This window comes from Electrona antarctica (assembly GCF_951216825.1).
Source record: "Electrona antarctica genome assembly, chromosome: 16".
Taxonomy (NCBI): Eukaryota; Metazoa; Chordata; class Actinopteri; order Myctophiformes; family Myctophidae; genus Electrona; species Electrona antarctica.
Genome location: NC_136797.1, coordinates 29787665 through 29804759, shown reverse-complemented (window position 1 = coordinate 29804759; position 17095 = coordinate 29787665). Strand labels below are relative to the sequence as shown.

Below are 17095 nucleotides of genomic sequence, written 5' to 3'. Positions count from 1 at the left end.
TTAAGCTCCACCTCCGCCGAATACTTGCGCGACGGCCAGATTCCAAGGACAGTCTAAGAAGGATGAGACGCGAAGACCGTACGGGCGACGCCATGTTGCTTTGGAAGGAAAGAAACATGCGCAATGGGCTATATGCAGCCAACACTTCCGCGTTCAGCTTCCTTGGTCTCAACTGCGCATGTTTCTTTCCTTCCAAAGCAACATGGCGTCGCCCGTACGGTCTTCGCGTCTCATCCTTCTTAGACTGTCCTTGCCAGATTCCCGGAAACGCTCTCCTCCGCTCAAGTCTTCCGCGGAGGTGGAGCTTCTTTTCCATCCACCAGCTGTCTAAAAACTCAAGCTTTAAGCTGCGCGCAGCTTGAGAAGTGCGCAGCTTAAGAAAGTTTTGCGCTATGGTGTGGAGACGGTGACAGCCGTTGTGAGCTTGTACATCTGCTATTTTCAAAATAAAATCTTGGAGAAAAAAAAACATCTGGTAGGCTATATGCCTGTAGCCTATATCACAATGGTCAAGAGGAGGACGCATATCCACACATTTCAACGGGTGCAGGATCCAAAAGGTAACTAAGAAAGGAGAGAGGAGATCCGCACACCGTTTTAAAAGCTCCCAAAATAATTAATTGACAACAGAGCGGAAAAAAGACAATGTTTCGGCCTCAGGGGCCTTCGTCAGGTAGGCCTATCTGACGAACAGTGTTGGAACTAACGCCCTTACTTTTAGTTACTTTACATAACGAAACTACTTTTTGCTGTAACTTGTAACGTAACTCTTTACATTTTCACATTCAGTAACGCCATTATAGTTACTGTGTTTTCAATGGGTGAGTTAGTAGTTACCCACGTTATGTAATGTAATCCAAAAGAACCGTCTGCTAGTGCGGAGTCTGTCATGTAAACTGACATGATGTGCTGAGTGCGCTCCCAGAGTGAAACACGTACATTCCACATGAAAAAGAGAAAGTGGCTTCCACAGGGCATAACGTCATCATAATGATGATGATTGATTGGTCAGCATAGGGTAACATAGGGTCATTTCTTTAGGCCTGTCTGTGCATGGGCAGGGCATCAGTACTATATCCATATCTTAGACTGGATATTGTAGATATATATTGTTCTATTCCTGTTTTTTAGTACAGCTTAAAACAAACCACAACTGGACCAGTGACATTAGGGAATATTTTGTCTGAATTGTAAAATTGAACAACACTGCTGACCAAGGCCTTGGTCAGGTATCTGACCAATGCCTTCGTCAGGTATCTGACCAAGGCCTTCGTCAGGTATCTGACCAAGGCCTTCGTCAGGTATCTGACGAAAGCCCCTGAGGCCGAAACGTTGTATTTTTTCGCTCTGTTGTCAGTAGGCTATAAATCACCCAGATTCGGTTTAAACAAGGGATTAAATTAATTTAGCTCCTATGCCACTAAAATGTGGAACGCCCTACCAACAGCCACTAAAACATGTTAATCCCTTGACTCCTTCAAAATCGCTCTTAAAGAGCACCTACGGACGGCTGCAATTCAATCAATGCAATCAATCAATCAAAAATAGGGTCCCTGGCACAAATATTTCAAGATGGGGGTCCGTGAACAAATACATAGCCTACCAGTAAGACGCCCTGAGGGCGAGGTCTCGTGCACGCATCCGCCTGTGTGACGGAAGACTGCTGGGCGAGCACTGGCGCTTTGGCATGGGGGGGGGGGGTCAGATCAACATATGGAATGAATTCTGTACTGGGAGTGTCTTGAGTGTACAGGGTTTGATGAGGTCAGATCAACATATGGAAACAGGTCAGTTCCATATATGGAGATCTAAAGTTTGAGTCTTGGGTTAGGTGAGGTCAGTGTCGTAATCTTCATATATGGAGATGGCCATATATGATGGCCTGATGTGTCATGAGGCGTGATGTCACGAGGTGTGGCCATATATGGAGGCGTGATGTCACGAGGCGTGACCAATATGGAGGCGTGGGTGACTAACTGACAGATGGGAGATGCAGGTTTTCATAATAAATATGACCTATGGTCGCAATTAATTTGGGGGCTCCTTGATATGAAAATGTTGAGACCCTGAACTACTGGTTTAAACAACTAGGAAGCAAGCCCAAATAAGCAACTACACTTTAGAAACAAGCCCAAAAAAGCAAGGCAACGACCATAAAAACAAAATACCAATAATTTACAAGCAACTTTACAGAAAAACAAGCCCGAGGTCGCTTATAATAAGCAGACATGGCAACACTGATAATGCTTCAAGTCAACCACTCAACACTCGGTGTCCGATCTGGGACTTCAAAATAAAGTGTGTGTTTATTTGTGTATTTTTCTTCCCCGAGGCCAGGGCTATATATATCATGATGCAAAAACAGTGTTCTTTTTTAAATCAAGGGTAGCCTTAAGATTACACAAGGGTTATGATGTTACATTATGATTTTGTAAAGATAATTGTGAACAATGTTAATCAATGATAACTGAGGGGAAGTAGTAAAATGCTCAGTGGCCGCCGGTTGCACGCATCATGCTGTGGTTATCGTAATTAGCCTGAATAAACACTGTAGCAATTCGAATAATTTATCATAATTATAAAGCCCAGTAAGCACAGACCCCAACATATAGAATTCATAGAATTATATGTCTACAGATTCGGCACAAACAAGGGACTAAATTATTTTCGCTCCTATGCCACCAAAATGTGGAACGCCCTACCAACAGTCATTAAGACATGTGAATCCCTTGACTCCTTCAAAACCGCTCTCAAAGGGCACCTACGGACGGCTGCAATTCGAAACTGGCCCTCGTAAAATCTGAATCCCCCCCCCCACCGCCCCACCCTTTTCCCCTCACAGTATGTTTCTTTTCCCTTTTTACCTCCTTTATGATGAATTCCTGTTCTGTTATTTGACTATATAGTAGTGTCTATCTGTACGTCCCTAAATGTTTTGATGAATTGAACATGGTGGACCCTCTTGTAAACAAGTGTAATGCTTAATTGGGTCGTCCACTCACAGTTAACAGTCTTTGTATTGAGTTTGTGCTTGAAATGTACTGTAATTCTGCAAACTGTTAATAAATATTTCAATCAATCAATCAATCAATACATATCCAGTGGTGAGCTGGCGGTAGGACAATCATCTATTTAAAGCCTATTTATAGCCTACTTCAACTTCCAACTATAAGTTAAGTATTGTTATATAACTGTTATTATTTGAGTTCTGCCTTTCTTTTCCCTTGATACAACAAGCACATCTTTATTTAATGTAATCTAGTCATTAATGACTGTAGGAAAAAATAAGGCATATTCAATCTAAACCTATTTGTTGAATAAAACATTTATAATGCAGATTTTTACATTATTCGAGTGTATTTTGGTTATTGTGGGCAGTGGCCCAACAAGATTAATATTAGTCTCCACTGGTATGTGGGAGAAAAATGTAAATAAAAATGTAAATAAAATTAACAGATAGGTTTGCCACCACAGATAGCAATGACCACCACAATCCACCTGGGGGAGGAGTTGAGCTTCTTGTTGGTTTAGAATAGTTGAGCTTGTTGTTGGTCAAAACAAACTAACTAACCAGACAGATAATTCTACTCCACTACATGATCTGATCTCAGAGGCAAATATTGTAGTTTTACTCCGCTATAAGAATTTTAAAAGTTTAGTTACAACTTACTTTGCAGATTTTGATTATTACAAGGCTATTACTGTCTCTCCAGCTCTTACACAGAAGTGACAGAAAGTACATTTTCAGGTGAAAATCTCAAAAGTGTTGGCCGCCCACGCATCACATGGGTTGGCCTGGCATTTCCAGAGCATTTCGTTTATTTCAACGATTAATCGACCGATTGCGTTCCGGTTTGAACCAATATAGTCTAGTATATACTGTAAGAAGTTCCTATAGAACAGGGGTCATCTCCATGCTGGCTTCAGTGGCTTGTGGTGGACAAATGGACCATATTGGTCCATTTGGTTCCATCAGAGTTAGGCCTATATGGGGGTCCTTGAAAATAAAACGTTTGAGAACAGCCATGTCTTGATTTTAGTTTAATATTTAATATGTTTAATATGCCAGTTTAATATGCCACATAGCGTAAATCAGTGTCATACATATTCTGATCTGTCCCCAGTTCAAATATGATTATTTTGGGGGTGTCACGGCCTGCATGGAATGTTTGAGAAGCACTGATCTAATGGACGCCATGCAGTTTGCCACTGGCAGGCAGTGTGTCCTACTCCCTACCAAGGTAACAGGCTTCACACTGATCTCACAAGTTCACGAGATTAGACGTGTTAAGCTGCTTTAGGATGAGAATAGACACTATAAGCCACAATGTGGGGTTGTCTCGAGCGCTGCAGTTCACCATCCACCAGCGTTTGGATTTCTGATACTGAAGACATCTGGTAAGCAGACACATTTAAGTGATGTATAATGTGTTTATCATTTCTCTGTAAAGGCATATAGGCTATTATCTAGACGTATAGACTTTGACATTCTACCATGCTCATGAAACCCAAAGTTTTGATTGTATAACTTGTTGCCAAATGCATATACTGTACATGTTAGAAGGTGCATTAAGTGATATGTTTTTGTTAGAATAAGTGGCTCTATATTCTGCTCTATATTGTGGCCCTATATTCTAGCCCTCTGAAATCAGTCATTGAGTGTGTGTTCAGTAACAGGGGGTCCCTGTCTCTCTATCTCTGTAGTAAACAAGAAAATGCATTTTCAGGTCGGGATGTCAATGTTATCCAAACAGGAGTGAGACTCATACAGGATACAGAATTAACACGTGCAATTGGTGCTTTAACACAAATAGCCAAATTGGAACTGGAACTGTATCAAATCAATGCTGATAAATGAGTACTCTCTTGATTGGCTGAAATTTGGCACTTCACATACAAATATTTTTTCTTTTCACTATAGGTATAGAGCAGGGCTTTTTTTTTTAACTTGAGAGCTACTTTCAAAATGACTAAACAAGATCTACCCATTGCTGAAAATAGTATAAAAATAAATCTGCGGGGGCTTTGGAATAGCGGCGATGGTGTTGCATAAAAGACAAATCCACTTGGAATGGGAAATAGAGGGGAGGAAATATAACTTTGTAATGCTACTACTGAAGTTTGTGCAAAACACTCTTGAAAATACAGTATTGCATTGTGGGTTTGAGCTGACAGGCCCTTTTTGATGTCAATCAAGTCAACTTATTTTTTTTAAATATATTTAAATTATATATTTTTAGGGGAATGTCATGTGATCTACATCTGCCTTTGTGATCTACTGGTAGATCATGATCTACATTTTGGGTACCTCATAGAGCTTTTATAGAGCTTAGATTGTGTTGTTGTTTATTTACAGATCTATTGACTGATCCATTAGACTTTGAGCTGCCAGACTGATTCAATAATCTGATCAATGGTTCATCCAGGAACGCCTGCATAGGTAAATACATTATTTTTGACCAATGAGTGTAAGCACATTACAGTAGTAGGTCATGGAAAATGCTACCTCATGTCACCAAAGCTTTCTGCCGTAGGCCTACCTCTTTACCTGTTTGGTTGCTTGAATACTTATTAGTCAAGGCTAAAAGGATACCACAAACTCTTTGTGTTATCCTTATGCTTTGAATCACCAAACCAACACGTAGTGATAATTTGTTTTGTTTTGCTGTCCAGTTGGTGGGAGGCTGGCTGGTCACTGAGCTCCAGTGGATAATGAGCAGGCGTGGGCGGAGGAGGAACAGCAGACGGAAGAGCTCCGGCGGCAGTAAACGTATGTAAGAGACTTTAATGACATGTGCATGGGGGAGGTTCATCTCATACTTAGCACACGGCTTCTCAAGCTTTTTCGTGCCAAGGACCTCCACATTGATATGTATTTGGCTACGGACCCCCAGCTGAAAATGTTTTGTGCCATAGGGATGAAGCGACGCAACATTTAATTTAATTTTGTTCTTATAAGCTGGTAAAATAAATTGCAAGTTAATGTTGAACTATGCAATAGCATCATATACATTTAAATACTCTTCAGACTGTTTTTATTGAGTCAAATCAAACCAAATGAACAATTTAGTAAAAATAATAAATATGTCTATATCATTTTTACATTTCTTTATAATAATTATGATCAGCCTAACCATGCTTTTCATTTGCTTTCTTTTTGCAGGGGGCACTTCCCCACTTGCCTTTCAAAGGAACAGCAAAAGCAACAGTGTGAGTTACAAAGATGATGTAGTTGAAAAGGGTGAAACAGACTCCTTCACAAAGGAGAACTTCACATCCGAATCAGGCGACGAGGACAACAAATGTGACAAACTACCAGAATCAGACGAAGAGGACAACACATGTGACAAACCACCAAGCAAGGAAAACAAACACCACCAGCACCTGGATACATCTGAAAACAATGTGAATCCTCCTGACCTCACAAAGCCAGAGGCCAAAGTAAGGACGATTAAGATCACAACAACGGTGTCCGTTGAAAACCTACAAAGGTCATCTTCGAACGGCACATTGCAGCAAACAGATCATTCCTCCAGTTCACCATCGACAGTCACTAACATACGAAAAATTGAGTGCATTGGATCGAGTGTGAAGTTTGAAATTCAGGAAACTCTAGAAGTTGATACATCGGGCGTTAAGGCTAAATTGGTTCTCCTGAATCGAAAGACTGATGGTACGGAACCTTGTCTACAGAGCAAATGTGATAGCGTGTGCGCACCAAATATCTCTTTGGAGCGAAACGTCATCAGTAAAAGCCAGAATGAAAGCACCATCAGTTATACTTTTAGCTTCAGTGAGGAATGCCAACAACATGATGTACAGGAAGACGCCAGGAGAGGAGTTGGTGACACGTCGATTTGTCGCAAAAGTTGTTGCACTAACAACCCAGACTTTATATCAACACTGCCCCCACTCTCGTATATAAGGCCTCAAAGAAAAAGACAGTTTTTATACAAGAGTTTAAGCTGTGACTTTACGCAAAACATAGCCTCTTTAAATATTGCTACCAGTCTTTGTACCGGCAAACAGGAAGGGTATTTCTACCCGACACTCAACATTAGGAAGAAGGATACATGTTGCCCAAATTCACTGGATGAAGGACAGCATCTTGATATAGCACCTTGCTTCGATCAGTTATGCATATCTGACAATTTGGAGCCAATGCTCGTCAGACACTCATCCTCCATTGGCAGTTTCAGCTTTACCAATGACTTCATCAACAATCACGAGATGAAGGCGTGGATGCGAAGCAATAGCATTGCTACTGTGGAACGTAGAATGTGTTCTGTGCCATTAAAAAGGCGACAGACTTTCCCCGGACTCTACGAATGCCCGAAGTCCATGCTAGAGGGTCGACCTTATAGGATATTTTTCTCTGTAAGTAGCCTGTCTTCCTTAATAATGCGGGACGACATGTTTTCTTTATTTGGTACAGGATGTCAAAAGTCTTGTCAAACTGGCGGTAGTCGCCGGCCTAGTTCAGAGATTCAAAATGACCACAATGAGATCCAAAGGCACCTCAGTCCCTTCAATGATGCAAATTTTGAGCCAAAAGCCGAGGACGTTTCCACAGTCTATGCTCAAGAAAAGAGAGATCATCCCGCAAAATACAACTTGAGGACTGAGAATATTGAGGACATCACTGCTCGAGGAGATCATGACAGCAGTGAGCAGCAGGTGCTGGAAAGTGGAATCGACGAAGACATTGGCGAGGTAGCAGCATCTAAAGCGGACAAACTCTCTAAAGGAAACCTACTCATACAGGTCATCCCTCCATCTCGCTGCGGCTCCGAAGAACACATGCCCAAAGAAGGCAGCGGCTCAGCAGTTGCCGCTTCGAACCAAAGTCCTCCGGGAGCGCAGGCGGCCGTCGAATCGTCAGCGGACGGTTCTCTGGAAAGAAGAGGTCAACTGGACAGTCAGAGTTTATGTTCAGGAGAACCCACCGTGTTATGGGACAACATGGCAGAGAAAGATTCACTAAGCACGAATGACATCACAGAGGATGATGATCACATGAGAAAGCATCTCGCTGTGAGAGAAAGCATCTCCAGCCCTGCGATCTCACAGGTTACTGAAGAACCTAATGGCCAACGGCTAGTTAATGGAAGAAGAAATGGCAGCGAAGGAACAAACGGCTCCTCGGTGGCTGCTGTTCTACATCTTGCCAGCAGCCCAGGGCACCAAGAGACCCAGTCCCACAGCGAAGTGCAACTCTGTACAGCCGAGGAGACGGAAAAACAGGATGCATCTAAATGTGAGTCGCATATCATTATACTACAGCGTGTACAAAAGCACCAAAAGTAGCTTTCGTGTGACTACTAACCAGTAAGACGCCTGGCACACATCCGCCTGGGTGACAGCAGACTTTGGCATGGGGGGTCAGATCAACATATGGAATGAATTCTGTACTGGCCATATATGGAGCGTGTCTTGAGTGTACAGGGTTTGATGTGGTCAGATCAACATATGGAATGTCAGAACAGGTCAGCTTCATATGGAGAGAAGGGTGGCAGTGGGGGCAGTGTCTTGAGTGTACAGGGTTTGATGAGGGCCCAGGTAGGGCCCGGCCTTAATTTTTGGGTCTGTTGAGAACTCTAGTTTTCGCCGGCTGCAAGGCGCGGCTGCACTAATAACTTTGGGGCAGGCCCGTCTAGAGTTTAAATGGACAGGTATCAGTCAAAAGGGAGACATCGAAGAGGAAGTATGGATGGGGAAGGATCAACATATGGAATGTCAGAACAGGTCAGCTCCATATATGGAGATCTAAGGGTTTGAGGTCAGATGTAGAGTTGCTGGCCAATATTGATGACATCAGGGATCTCCATATATGGGCATTCATGGACTTAATATTGTGATCTCCATCCCTGATGATGTCACGTGATATTTTTAACAGCTTCCTTCTGGGTGAACAAGTGCCTGAGATCTTCTCCTCATAAAGAGCAGAACAGTGGTTCTACTGACCACTGGGCCAAGAGACGCAAGTTCTTCAAGGAGAGCAGGGCGTGGAGCTCTACCGGAGCAGCTTCTAACACCAGCGACATTGTGACAGAAGACTCGGGTAAAGTTTAATGAATGCACAAATGTATTTGGTGATAAAAGTAAAGAGCACATTGTCAGCACTCCCACAAAATCCAGCGGACACAAGATCGCAGAGGATTCATTCAAGCCTTTATGTATTCTTGAAAGACATTGAGGTTGCCCTCATTTGCAGTGTCATAGTACAATTTCATTTTCACATACATTTTCACATCAATGATAAAACAAAACAAAACGTTCCCATATCGTGTGATACAACACAAGTTTAAAAGCAGCTGCAGACTCAAATGTTTTATGGTCATGATTCACCAGGGAAAAATGAATGGGGTCTGGTATGGATCGATGGAACCAGAAAATGGCCACCACTCCTATGCCCTGTAAAGAATGTTGGACTCACTTCTGAAGCAATTTTGTTTTCTTATTTTGTGCAGTGTCAGAAGAAACGCCCCCGGTGGACCTGACAGTGCAGCACCTTGAAGACAGAGGGTTCTACACGGAGACGTTCCACTCGGCTCCCTGGTTTTTCAGAGGAGACAAGGCCGGTTCAGACACCAGTCCCCCCAGCGGCCTTGCCGCCACCAGACCGCACCAAGTGTCAAGTAAGTATAGTCTCGCGAGCCAGACTGTTGGCTCCCACAGTTTTATTATTATTATTATTAGCTTATTTTCTTTTTTGACACAATTCAGTAACCCATTTTTCACCCGGTGCCAATTGCCTACGCTGTGGTCCTGGGTGCTACTCTTCCTCTGCCAGCGTGGGGAGAGCCCCGAACTGAGCTCATGCTTCCTTCAATGCATGAGGAGTGAATTCTTGTCACCTGACAGGGGGGAGTTCCCCCGGTAGGACGTAGTCAATTCTGCCACCTCCAGCTGAGCTTCCTGTCTTTTCTTCAGTGCTATACCGTTTCCAAGCCGTACAGCATAGCTGGTCTCACTACTGTTTTATACATCTTCCCTTTCACTGGAATAGTGGAGTTAAATGAACAGTGTGGATGGTGGTTCTTCTTTCTTTTAGATCGAGAAAGGACCATCAGAATCAATAAAGGGATGGGGGACTACCCATGGGGCTTCCGAATCCAGTTCTCCAAACCAATTGTGGTCACTGAGGTCGACACAAGTAAGACTTTCTTTCCATTATTACAAGATTAATTGAATGCAAATGCATTGTGAGCTTGTAGATCTGCTATATTCTCGAAAAGCTAAAGTATAAATTAGGGCTAATGACAGATTTTTATGTAACGTAATTTTGCTGGGGAACCTATAGCTGGAACGCCCTCAAGGACCCCTGGGAGTCCCAGACCAAGACTTTTAGAAATCGGATGTGTCGGGCGGAAACCTCATAATTATGTCCAAAACGGATTCAAATTCCTATATAGCAAAAGTAGCAGATCTACAAGCTAAAAACACATCAATCGTTTATTTTATTTATTATATGTCTGCTGTCGGGAATAAACCACCCTTTATATTTTATAAAAACATTTCATGAACTGAAGAAAACCTTATATTTTGAAAACAAAGCAATACTGCCTCATCAAAGTTTGTGTTGTGACTTTATATATTGTCAATTACTTCCATGAGAGGGGGAGAGGTGGTGGAGTTAGTTGCTTTAGCAGACAGTTTGAGGGTCCAATGGAGTTAAGAGTTTTTTCCCGAAGCGCTCTTTACTACTTTTCATTGGTTCAATATTTGCAAAACAACACACAGACGTAAAGGGTGTTTAATAGCACTGATTTATTCAAACAATCCAAAACCTAAAAAATGGAGTTAGGTGGTTTCCTCCCAACAGCAACAGAATATTTTTTTCCCCCTTCTGAATAACATGTAATTTCGTCCAATCTCCATGTAGAGTGCCGGTATGTTGTTAATATAACTTACAATCTGTATGGTAGAGTATGTTAATATAATATAACTTATACAATATGGTAGATTATGTTAATATAATTTAACTTACGTATACGTATATTTTAAAACAATATAACTTATACAATCTGTATGGTACAGAAAACAATATAATATATAATATATATAAAACAAATATAATAATATAATATAATAAAATATAATATAAAACAATATAACATACAGTTGGGGTAGTTGGTTGTGTTTTGTCTCCCTGCTCTTCTATTGAGACATTTAGATCGTGTCAAAGGTCATGTCTCACCTAGACACAGGATCTGAAACGAATTTCGACCTCATGGTCAAGATTCAATTTATCCCCTGAGCAAGCAGGCAGGCTCTATTTGGTCAATGTTTATACTTTTTTTTTAAAAATTTATCAGCACTGGCTCTTGTAAATGATTTTCTTTCCATGGTTTCAGACGGACCTGCTGAAGAGTCCGGCCTGACAGTGGGAGACTATGTGATGGCTGTTAACGGGACAGATGTAACCAGCATGCCTCACTCTGAGGCGGCGGAATTGGCCCAGACAGGTATGTATTGTAGTGGCAATATTGTGTGCCAGCCTGGACCTCCTGCAAGCAGAGATTTGAGTTTAAAATGGTTGCTTAAAAAAAGAATTCTGGGGACCCTATGAGGCTATAATACATGTTTATTGTAAATTACAACAATCATTCTCTAATGGCCGTGGTTCTCTAACCAAAGCAGGTCCCCATCTAAACATACAGTATATGTGCCATGGACCTCCATTCAAGATTTGTGCTTGTGGGTTTTTGAGTGGTGCAAACCACTCCAACAACCAGCTTTGTCTGTACCCGTGTATGTACCCGTGTACCTGTACGTGTGTGTACCTGTACGTGGGACCCAAACAAAATGAGCATGGTTACTATGGTCACTGACATTACGTCAGACCACATCTGATCAGGCTATATAAGACCTTGCACCACTCAGTTCACACGGGTGTGATTTTTTAATAACCACTGTATATAAAGTAAAGTATATCTTGTTTGTAGATTTTGTAGATCTGCTATTTTCATTATTATTGCATGACAGCATTGTGTGGCGATGTATAACATAATAATGCTTAAATGGTTAACTTGTTGATTAGATTACCTCGCGTTTTCTTTGCTTACTGTAATTGCTCTGAATTAAGAGCGTCTGCTAAATTGTAATTCCTGTAAATAACCTCCACCCCTTGAATTACACTGTTAATTTTTAGAATCGTATGTCGTATTACGGTAGCCTGCAGTTCAACCACTCAATGTGATTTCAAGGTGTGGTTAAACCAGGCTAATATTTCGGTACGTACATATGCAAATCTTTCCCCACTAAAATACAGTATATCACAAAGAATATTTTAGAGAATGTCTGTTTCCATTATAGAACCAATTGAAAGTAAGTTGACGTTTAACCACTTGAACCGGGAAGCTCACTCACAATGCGTCACGTGACGCTTTGGCTATTTTTGGTTAGAGCTTTGGTGTAGATTGAAAAATAACTCACTAAGTAGTAAAGTACAGTGCAACTCAGGTCTGTTTTATTTAGTCTAGAGAGTCTAAGAAGTGGTTAAACTGATGTGATATCCATCCATCCATTCCATCCATCCATCCATCCATCTTCAAGCGCTTATTCGTAGTCGGGTCGCGGGGGCAACAGCTCCACCAGAGAGCTCCAGATTTCCCTCTCCAGAGCAACATTAGTAACTTCCTCCTGGGGGATCTTGAGGCGTTCCAAGGCCAGTGAGTCGATGTAATCCCTCCAACTGCGCCTTGGGTTGTGATGTGATATAGATAAATAAAATATCAACGAAACCCTGCTATAATCTGTACGTTTATGATGCTGTGCTGTTTTGGAACAGGCCCAGACGTCCTGACTCTGACCATTGGGTCAGACATCGCCAGCACCCCCAACACCCCCAGACCCACATGCAGGGGCTACCTGTATAAGCGCACCCACTGTGGGCTCATCAAAGGCTGGAGGAAGAGGTGGTTTGTGCTCTCAACCGACGGCTGCCTTTATTACTACACACACAAACGGGTGAGTTATTATTACTAGGGATGGGGGCGATAATCGTTATCATTTCTTGTGGGTAAAGAAATAAAACGTGAATAGTCGTGAATTAGCTTTTGTTGAGCTGCAAATCCAGGACCACTTAAACACAGTAAACACTATACTTTCTTTTACACCTTTTGTGTAGAGAGCGCACTTGGTGTCTTATTTCACTCTACACAAATCAACTCGCCAAAAAAATGCTGATCTACAAAGCTCACAGCGTGTTGCAACGCGAGCTTGTAGATCAGCTATTTTTGGCGAACATTATCAGGGTTCAATTGGTTAAACAAAAGTGGCATTTAAAGTTTTAAGATTATTAATTGCGATTTCGTTAATCACAATTATTTTTGCCACAATAATCGTGACATTTTCATATCGTCCCATCCCTAGTTATTACTACAGACACAAACGGCTGCTATTCTATAGAGACATTTTTTATAGATGGATGGGTGGATAGATAGATAGATAGATAGATAGATAGATAGATAGATGGATAGATAGATGGATATACGTGTCAATATGTATTATACATTTCTAAGGTGATTGAATGTGATTCCAGGATGAGGGAAGACGGGATGCTTTATCGGTGGTGAAGATGGAAGGAGCCGATGTGAGACCAGACGTGACCCTGGGCAAACCTTTTGTGTTCAAGTGTTGCCCCCTGTCTGCCAGCCGAGCGTATTACTTCTGTACCACGTCCAAACTGGACATGAAAAGGTACTGTTTGAAGAAACCCTGTTTAGAGCAGCAATACTTTGAGTGTAGTTATAACCACTTATTTTATATTTTAAACTAGCAGATATACAAGCTCATACGCTCATAGTCACTTCATGCCGTGCAGCTGCTAGTTTTTGACATTCTTTTTAAGATGTATGCAAATCTTTTAATACAAATATTTTCTTCTGGGGGGTCCCTGGCACAAACACTTTTCAGATGGGGGGGTCAACGGACAAATACAGTATGATAGCCTATAGGCCTATATAAGCTTACACGCCACTACATTCAAAGCCAAATATTGTGCTTTTCACTCCACTATAGGACTCAAACTTACAACAAATACATTATGAATTAACCACTTAAGCTCTATTTAAAAATAAATTGTGAAATTAGCCAACACATCACCATAATGTCAATCATCAGGTTGAGGGATATGATTCCGACACATTTCAGAAAAGATTTAGCGCCATTTAATCATTCATGTAAAACAATCTATAGGCTACTCAAGTAGTACAGTACGCCTAATAAATATACTTTGTTGCTGTCCACTATACTAACTGCGTGCCTGCATGCATGACATAGATATTCCACTGTTAGGTTCTTAGCATACGTATGATTCATGATGACATTTGATGTATTACCAACCATGTCTTTTGTTCCTGTAAGTCGCTCTAGATTCATGAGCATCTGCTAATTGCCTAAATTGTAAATTTGCAGGTGGTTGGAGACCATGCAGAAAGCTGTACATCCCATTATTCAGGTAACAGCCACCTCTTTTTTAATATTGCCCCTTGCGGGTCTTCATTTTCAATTTGTACTTAATCAACTACAGGAACCAATCACTTTTCTTATCCAATTGTTTGAGATATAGGGAGGGGACAATGTAGAAAGCCATTTTACTGTTTTTGTTTATTTTAATATTATGATTGCTGTTGTTATAAGCCTTATATTATGTGCATAGGTTTCGTTTCGAGGAATTTAATCGAGAAAACGAAACATTGTTACACAGTTACACATGTAAATCAAGTAAAATTAAATTGAAAGGCTAGTCATTCTTTTCTAACTCTTCAACGAACTGTGTGATTGGCTCAGAGTCAGAACCATGTGTGGGTGGATGTGACCCGACACAACTCCAGTCTGCCCCCGCTGGCCGTGAAGCACCCCGACTGCCTAGGACTCCTGCACCAACTGGACAAGACCAAAGACGTGTGGGTGCAACGCTACTGCATTCTGAAAGACGGCTGTCTCTACTTCTACAGTGGCATTCGCTCCACTTGTGCAATAGGTAAGTAAGGGCTTTACTATTGGACTGGACCCCAGCTGTCTGGCATCTGGCATATTGTTTTAAAGTACAAAATGACTGATGATCCTTTTTTTTTGTCAGGGCAGGTATGGCCGACTTTCGCATCAATCTGCAATTTCTTCGACACTAATATTGCTTAATTATGCCTTATGCTCTATATATCCTGTCTTCAACAGGGGGTCCTCAGAGTTACTACAGGGGGGCCACCAAATATTTGTTCTATACTTTGACTCAAGTGCTGGGGTTGAGCACCACTGAATCTACAATGGAGATACAGTAAAGTTAACTGTCATTTATCTCCAGGTGGAATATATCTTCATGGATATTCAGTAAAGGAGCCGCCACTTGGATTCAGAAAGTCCACGATTGAGTTGAAACCTCCGTCCGATGAGTTCAAAACCTTCCACCTGTGTGCTGAAAATCCTACTGATTTGAACCGGTAAGGTTGTGTACAAGTGAATTCCTTTGAATCGTTAATAGTTGACAATTTTTATATAGATGCTAGTTATGTTACTAAGTTACTAGTATACTCTCTCTCTCAGAGTATGCACATGCATTACTTTTCCACTGGGACACGCCCCCCCCCCCTCATCTAGACTGAGTGGCAAAACATTGGGTGTACTATAAGCACACTAAAAACACAGCTGGTGGATGGAAATGACTGCACGCGGCTGCAACTTGACGTGTCGGCAAAAAAAAACGGAAACACTTTGCCGACGCTGCAAGTTGAAGCCACGCGCGAGCGTCATTTCCATCCACCCGCTGTTAAAAACCAGGAAGAGATGCCTGGATTAGGCGTCTTCTTGCAGCTTCTTGGCATGTATGTGCCCATTGAGCAGCATGGAGCATTTGGAATTTGGAAGCGCTCTGCATACCACCTGTTTCTAAATTGCACATAATGCAGGAGGCAGCAGGACGTTGTGTTGTTGAAAATGACCCCTTATACACTAAGAAAAATGATCACCTGCACAGAATTTCTTGCCAGAAAGTAGCTCTACTCATAACATGTCTATGGTGGATTTTTATGAAACAAAAACTTAGAAAAAGGATAATTCAAGCTTTCCATATACAGCTGCAATGTTCATGAGTTTAATACAATCAGATAGGACTTTCCTGTTTGGATGGTCTGTCAAGGCCAGAAAGTAGTTTTTGCCTGAAGAAGGTCTTTGACCGAAACGTTGCCTAAATAAAGTTTGTATTGCAAGTGCAGACGGTGTGCGGGTCTTTGTGCACTCAGAGCATAGGTGTGCATAAGACTTTGTTGCCCCTTGCCACTCAGTAGGCAATAACTCCAGGTAGGATTATGTCACTCAAAAACATATACACCGTATAAAATGATTAAAGGTTGTAGATAGAATGTTAATAATGATAGTTTTATTGCCTACAGATGGATAATGGCTATCAGAGCATCGATAAGCAAGTGGTCACCTTTTCACCAGGTCATTCAGGACTTCATGAAGCAAAGTCAAGAGGAGACCAGAATGTGATGCTTCTTCAGTCACCTGGATGTATACATCCAGGTGTATGTTATATTCTTCCTGCCCACCCAAGTGGGCCAGGCTAGAACCGCCCCTGTATTGTATTAACATACTCTACCTATACAATCTGTATAACTTATATTGTATTAAAGGTCTCATGACATGCTGTTTTTCAAACATTTAAAGTCTTTATTGTGGTCCTTCAAATGTGTATTAAAAGGTTTTAACAGAAAAGTCCACTCCAGTGAGCCATGGCAGTTTTTTATTGTCTCCACCAGGTCGAAGGCATGGGGAGAGAGTATGTTTTGCACTCCGTCCATGTGTGTGTGAGTCTGTGGACGTGTGTGTGCATCCGTCCGTCCGTCTGTTACCAGCTAATCTCCGGCACCGTTAACCCGGTTGATGCCAAATTTTGTACACACACTCCCTGGATGCCAACGATGAACCTCTTCCCCAAATTTTGCAGAACGGCCTGTTCCAGGAGGCAGACTTGTAAAACACGTTTTTTGATAATACTCCTCCAGATTCTGTCCAAAAATCCCACAAATCGTTACACAGTATCTCTATAGTCATGTGTTTTTAACAAAAAGCCTCAAATCATGAACGCAGC

General features: G+C 41.7%; 1 protein-coding gene across 1 annotated transcript; it reads left to right on the top strand.

Moving 5' to 3' along the window:
- The first annotated feature begins 6974 nt into the window (after positions 1–6974).
- pdzph1 (PDZ and pleckstrin homology domains 1) lies at positions 6975–16516 on the top strand. Its single transcript, XM_079524257.1, has 11 exons — positions 6975–8257; positions 8897–9061; positions 9471–9638; positions 10055–10156; positions 11358–11468; positions 12794–12972; positions 13547–13704; positions 14422–14464; positions 14803–14989; positions 15311–15446; positions 16395–16516. The coding sequence occupies exons 1-11, from the start codon at positions 7162–7164 to the stop codon at positions 16492–16494; spliced, it is 2445 nt and encodes an 814-aa protein (XP_079380383.1). The 5' UTR covers positions 6975–7161; the 3' UTR covers positions 16495–16516.
- Positions 16517–17095: the final 579 nt, after the last annotated feature.